The sequence below is a fragment of the Arctopsyche grandis genome, unplaced genomic scaffold, assembly GCF_051622035.1.
Source record: "Arctopsyche grandis isolate Sample6627 unplaced genomic scaffold, ASM5162203v2 HiC_scaffold_156, whole genome shotgun sequence".
Lineage (NCBI taxonomy): Eukaryota > Metazoa > Arthropoda > Insecta > Trichoptera > Hydropsychidae > Arctopsyche > Arctopsyche grandis.
This window is the reverse complement of record NW_027518480.1, coordinates 36,577-43,517: the sequence shown is the minus strand read 5'-3', so window position 1 is coordinate 43,517 and position 6,941 is coordinate 36,577. Positions and strand designations below refer to the sequence as shown.

The following is a 6,941-nucleotide window of genomic DNA, read 5'->3' as shown; positions in this document are numbered from 1 at the left end:
TACCTTATATAATCACATGCAAATTAACATTATTAATTAATGAAAAATTCATTTTATGACTATTGTTTTTAGGGTCATAAAGGTATTAGTAGCCAATAATAAAAATGTTTCATAGTAAAAATTTATTTTTTTCAGTATATTTAAAAAGTACCAAAACAAAACTTTGTTTTCAGAATTATTACACTTTTATATGTTTAATTATATAATATTTAGTTTTTGGAGATTTTTATTTAAATATAAAAATCCTAATATAACAGAAATGCCTAATTATAATACATAAATGGTTCATTTAACCTGGGTTATAAATTTAATTTTTTTTTAAATTCTGCCTTGTTTACACATTAAAATAAGAAAAGTCACCTCCTCCATATATAGAAATATTTTCCCGCCTTTTTTTGTTATATCAATTCGTTTTACAATAAAACAACAGCAATATACAAAAACTTTAATTTTATGAACAAAAGAACTTACAAAGGATTTTGGGTTTAAAAAATATGGATTCCTCATTAAAAACAGCATATTTACTGCTTTTTTTACAATTTATAGAATATTCTGATTGGTAATTAAAGTATTTTACTCATTCTTATGTATTTTAAACTATAAAAAATATTTTTATATCACTTGAAACAATTATAAATAATCAAAACAATGTGATATCAATATGATCATACATGTTAATATACTTTTAATTATTATCTTTACTTCTATTACTGGTACAAGTTTCCTTGTAAAATATTATAAAAAAAAAAAATCAACCTTATTGATGTTTCAAATTGATTTATTTCTAATATACGCCATAAACTAACTTTAAAATACTAATAATATACCTTTATACTTTAATCGTTACATTTTTAAACATTTCCCTCTAAACACATTTTTACAAACCTTGAAATAAAATACAAATTTTAATCTACAAAAAATCAAAATGACTAGAAAAACAAGCACGTAATACATTTTAGCTCCTAATATTATACGAATTTACACTTTTTGTAGTTTTCCAAGACTACTTTTTTTAAATTTTTAATGGTTTTTAAATTCTAGAAGATGAAAATTAATAGAGAAGAAATAAGCATTAGAGACATTAAAAACACCAATTCTTAAATCATATTAACATATTAACAGCATGAATTTAATTATTGTTTTTTTTTGTAAAATACCCTTCAAAAAGTATTGAATTTCAATAAATATATGAAACAAGACAGTTTCCCTCCTTTTTTGCCTATAAAAACAATTGTTTTTTTCACCCCATCGAATGGCAAGAACTAAGCAATCAGCAAGAAAATCGGCAGGTATTACATCAGAAGCAATTATGACTGGTGGTAAAGCACCAAGGAAGCAATTAGTTGCAAAGTCAGCAAGAAAGACATCGACACCAGCATCATCTGCTGCCAAGAAGCAAAGATATAAGCCAGGTACTGTAGCTTTACGTGAAATCCGTAGGTATCAAAAGAGTACAGACAGACTCATAAGAAAATTACCATTTCAAAGACTTTGCCGTTCCATTTGTCGTGACCATGCTGGAGCAGCAGACATCAGATTTCAAGGACCAGCCTTACTTGCATTACAGGAGGCAACTGAACTTTATTTAGTTGGGTTGTTTGAAGATGCTCTCCTTTGTGCTCAACATGCTAAAAGAGTTACAGTTTTCGGAAAGGACTTTGTACTTGTTATGAGAATCCGATCCAGGTTTATGCGTGTATGTGCAGCTCAAGAATAAATAATATGTTTCACACTCTTGCTTGTTTTTATATTTTTGTGTTTTTTTAATAAAAATTATTATTGCGCTTTTTAGTTCAATGTGGGCTCTCCCATTTTTGTTTTATCTTCTTGGTTATTATTGTGTTTATCTTACAGGCTGTTGTTGTACAGAGGATGGCAATATGTCTTCTTATAGTTTTCTTGTGTTTATCTTACAGGCTGTTGTTGTGTAAGGGTATTGAGTATATATTAGTGGTCTTCTTATAGTTTTCTTTGTGTTTATCTTACAGGCTGTTGTTGTGTAAGGGTATTGAGTATATATTAGTGGTCTTCTTATAGTTTTCTTTGTGTTTATCTTACAGGCTGTTGTTGTACAGAGGATGGCAATTGTCTTCTTATAGTTTTTTTTGTGTTTATCTTACAGGCTGTTGTTGTACAGAGGATGGCAATTGTCTTCTTATAGTTTTTTTTGTGTTTATCTTACAGGCTGTTGTTGTGTAAGGGTATTGAGTATATATTAATAGCCTTCATATAATTTTCTTTGTGTTTATTTTAATGGAGTGTTGCTGTATGGAAGATAGCAATAGGCCTTCATATATTTATTCTTATCTCTGCTAAAGTATACAATAAAAATTTGTAAATTGACAGTAAAAAACGGCAGTAATAAAATTACAAATTAAATATATCAGCAACGGCCAAAAAAATAAATTTCAAATAAAAACAGTGATTTTAATAAAATTCGAAATTATATTCTTTGTTACTTTTTAATTTATTCTTACATTTTTCATTTTTATAAATATAATTAAAAAACCCTTCCAATCAAGTTCTGTTCATAAATAATTTCTATTTAAACAAATTAAGGCGTATTTATCCCATGAAAATTTTGGAAGTGCAAATTTTTCCTTTTTTTTTGGAAGAGGGAACAACTCAAAGCGAAATTGTTGAAACTAAAGGTTTAAATGGAATATTTAGATCTATGTTATTAGAAAAAACAATTTTAAATGAAAATGATTGGTTTCTTAGTGATGGATCTCCTTTAGAACAAATTGTTTATTGGAAACATATAGAATCTAAAAATGATATTATTAAAAAAGGCATAGAAATAAGTAATTCGGGAATTGTTGAACCCCCAATAATTAAAAGGAAAAGCATTTCTGTTAAAAAGAAAACTAGTGGCATAAAAATAAAAAAGGGATTGAGTTCACAAACATCCACTTTGCAATTTAAAAAAAACTTTAAGTGATTTTTAAGTAATAAATAGATTGTTTTTGTTCTGCTATCCACTATTAATAAAATTTAATTAAATAATTTAATGATGAAAAGGTTACGCCATCTTCGACGGCACAAGAAATTTTTATTAGATTTAAAATTTATTTAATTTATATTTTTTTCCTTTGTTTTTGACATAATAACATTCATATTAGCAATAAAATCATCAATTTCTTCTAATCCTTTAAAACTGTGATGTTTCGCAGCATAATGTGCATCCTTTTGGATTTCTTCTTCTGTCATTTCTATTGTTAGAGGCATTGGGTAAAAAACAATTTTTTTGTGACTTTCTAAAACAAAGTAGTCTGGTTAAACTTATTTATAAAAAAGGGCACTAAACATTATTTTTTGTGACTTTCTAAAACAAAGTAGCCTGGTTAAACTTATTTATAAAAAAAAGGCAATTACCATTATTTTTAGATATTTTTAAAGTCACCACTATACCATTTAATACTTTAAACAGATATATTTAAATAAAAACATTTTATTTTAATTTCTTGGGTTTACTTTTTCCTATTATATTACGATTTTAAGACAGTATGGTACTGTCTGTAATTAAACGCCAGCTCAAGGTCAATGGGACACTTAGTCCTAAGGCTAGCCGACTGTCGGCAGAGGTATAGAGATGCTATAGGGGCCCCCAGAGTTTTGTAGGAAACTTCTTTTTTTGCTGTAGGCAACCACTTTTAAATAAATCCGATTTTTTTTTATTACGATTTTATTCCCTAAAACAGATTAGATTAAAAAGTATAAAAAACCCAAACAAATCAAAAACGACATAATTTTTAAACTTATTAAGAGATTTTGATTAAACCCCCATTTAATTGTTAAACTCTATATTTTGGCAGTGTATTGCTCAAGGGAGATACTATGCTGCACACGTGCAGTGTATATGTTGTGTAATCGGCTATCATTTAACCATAAAATTATACTTATTGATTAAAGACGTTTATAATGCTGCGCACGTGCAGTGTATATGTTGTGTAATCGGCTTTACATTTACTTACAAAAGTATACTTAATGACGTTTATAATGCTGCTCACGTGCAGTGTGTATATTTTGTGTAATCGGCTTTACATTTACTTACAAAAGTATACTTAATGACGTTAATAATGTAGAGTTTAAGCCATAATATATGCCACAAAGCTGTATCATTGTCTTTTTGCTGTTTTACTTTCTAAATTAGATTATCTATTGTTTATTTAAGCCAAAATTATAGACGTGATTATAAATCGTTGTTCTCTAAAAACCTATTAGATTTTAAAGGTTATTTATTTAAAACTATTTCAACATAAATGTTTCAATTAACTATTTTCGTCTAAGTTATGATTTATTAAGCAGTTTATTTTAAAAAATCCAAAACAACATTATAAATATTATTCTTATGGCGTGGTGATTAAATTAATTATTGAAGTTTCAGAGATTTGTTTCAGGTTTATTTTCATTTAAAAATTTCTTTCTTTTGTTTATCCATGTTTAAGTTGATTCTTCTTGTAAAAGCTACTTCAAATTATGAAAAACTTCTGGAAATACAAAATGCTAAAATATTTCAATCGCTAAAAACATTAGCAGATTCAGACCATTTTTCTAAAATTAAAATGGGTTTTAATGATAAATGTCCCCTTGAGACGAAAAAATGTAGTCAGACTAGTTGTGTTGTAAAACAAATTGAATTTCAAGGTAAAGAAGGGTATATTGATCTTTTAACGGTTAAAGAATCTTTTTCAAAAACTATTAATACGAGTGGTAATATGGTTTGGAAAGAATTGGATAATTTAGCTTCTCAAAATCAACTTATAAAAAAATTATTGAGTGGTCTTCATTATTCTGTTACTACTCACTTGTCCCTATTTCATACTAAAATATTTAATTATTATTTTAGTAATCCTTCTCTTTTTAAAAAGCGGTTTAGGAGAGAATATAAAGATAATTTCTTGTTTTTATATGATACAATAAGATTGTCTATAGCCAATTTATCTTTAAATACCGGGGAAATACCAGAATCTGTAAAAATCTTTAGTTTAAAGCTTAGAAGGGCATTAGCAGATGAACGAAATATTAAAAAAGGCAACAACGAATTATATCAGAACAATAGATTAAAAAAATCTTCACTCCTTAAAAAGGAAAAATTAATAGATGTAGAACACATATCAGAATCTAAAATAATAGAAGAGAGCAGTACAGAAGACTTTTTAGAGAGTTTACCTAGAGTCGATACAGATATTATTGAAATTTTAAATAAAATGCCCAAATATCTTGCCTGTTTGACGTGTGAAAAGTGTAAGCTTTGGGGAACAATCCAAGCTAAAGGACTGAAAAGCGCAGTTAAAGCATTGAATGGGCAACATTTATATAAAAATGAAATAATTTTTTTGATTAATTTATTTAGACAACTTAGCATTACAATGATGGAAACCAGGAAATTAGAAGAGAGGCGTCATGCTTATTTAAATATTTTCATAATCTGTCATAGAGAGATTTTGTTGGTTATTGCAGGAGTTTTATTATTTATATTTGTTGTACAAAAAATTAAAAGATCAAATCGTAAAGACAAGTTGGAATAAAAAAGCAATTTATTATAGTTTTTTAGGAAAATAAATTTATTTATTTAAAGGTTAGTGCATTTCTTTGTCATCGTATAATTGAAAATAAGTTTGAGTTTGATTCTTTCTTGGTGGCTACAGCTTTTTTAAATTTTACATCTAAATTAATCAAAGCATATGAAATCGAATATAACTCGCCAACTTAAATAAATAAGATTTTATTCTAATTTTACATATCTTATTTAATTATTTTTGTTTTAAACTGCTATAATGAGGTTTTAACCTGCTATATTTGTTTAGAAGCTTCTAAATTTTACTTATAATGCTCATTAATTAAACAAACAGCATTAATATTAGAGGTGGTGAATAATTGTTTTTTTCGTTTTTTTTTCTAGAATTTCTATTGATTTAAAACGTTTTAATTAAAATATGAATATTTTTGTATTTGAACAATCCCTAGGATTATAATCGAGTAAATATTTTAAATTTTTGTTGTAAACAGTCATAATTATAGTTGGATTATAGATTTTTAAGACATTATTATTTAATAAATGCCCTTGTTATGATTATATTCGGCTTTAATTAATAAATGCCTCTGTTATTATTATCTTCGACTTTTTATAATTAAATGGCCTTTCCCTTTAAGAAGATAAAAGATTAATTTAAGTTGGTATTACCAAGCTTGATATATAACGTCGAGTAGAAAACGATAAATAGTAAAAATATGATTTAATAGCGTATGAAATAACTCTTATTGTTAAAATTACCCCTATGTCATTAAATACTTTTAACACATATATATAAATGTATGGTGAAAATAATTTAACATTTAATAGTCTGGGAAGCTTTGGTTGGATTATAGCTAACACTATTTAAAAAGGCCCTTGTTATGATTATCTTCGAATGTTTTAGTAACGAAATTCTAGAAAAAGTAAAGTTATTTGGGATCCGTTTTAAGATTGAAGCAAATATCCAATCACTAGTTTTTTGAAGGCGAGTTCGAAAAAGAATTGACGGCCAGGGGAAGAATATTGCTGAAAAAAAGGCGCAAGTAACTCTGAATATTCTGAAACTTAACGATAATGTCTTTTTAAATCTTAAATAATTAATAAAAGTGCTCTTTTTTACAAAAATTAAAATTTTGTGGTAAGCATGGGTATTTATTAAAGTATATTATATATATTCAACTCAAAATACATTCTGTGGTTCTTAAACAATCCTTTAGTTCATCTTTTTATATTTCTTTTATAAAAAATTCATTTTTATTCAAGCCTTTTACATGAAGAAAATATTTGAAGCAATAAAATCGGAAAATGAAGCAGATATTATAAAAGCAATAAAGGCGATTGAAGAACCAACACAAGAAGTTTTAGAAAATATTTTAAAGGTTTCCACCTCTGAAAAGATTAATGAATTGATAAAGATTGAATT

At 26.5% G+C, this 6,941-nt stretch overlaps 1 protein-coding gene across 1 annotated transcript; it reads left to right on the top strand.

Moving 5' to 3' along the window:
- The first annotated feature begins 1,309 nt into the window (after nt 1-1,309).
- On the top strand, nt 1,310-1,717 carry LOC143922020 (uncharacterized). Its single transcript, XM_077445298.1, has one exon. It carries the CDS (start codon nt 1,310-1,312, stop codon nt 1,715-1,717), a length of 408 nt encoding a protein of 135 aa, XP_077301424.1.
- The last annotated feature ends 5,224 nt before the right edge of the window (nt 1,718-6,941 follow it).

Bases quoted from the DNA above. Each gene is read 5' to 3' on its own strand.
- LOC143922020 (XM_077445298.1), top strand. From the start codon at position 1,310: ATGACTGGTGGTAAAGCACCAAGGAAGCAATTAGTTGCAAAGTCAGCA.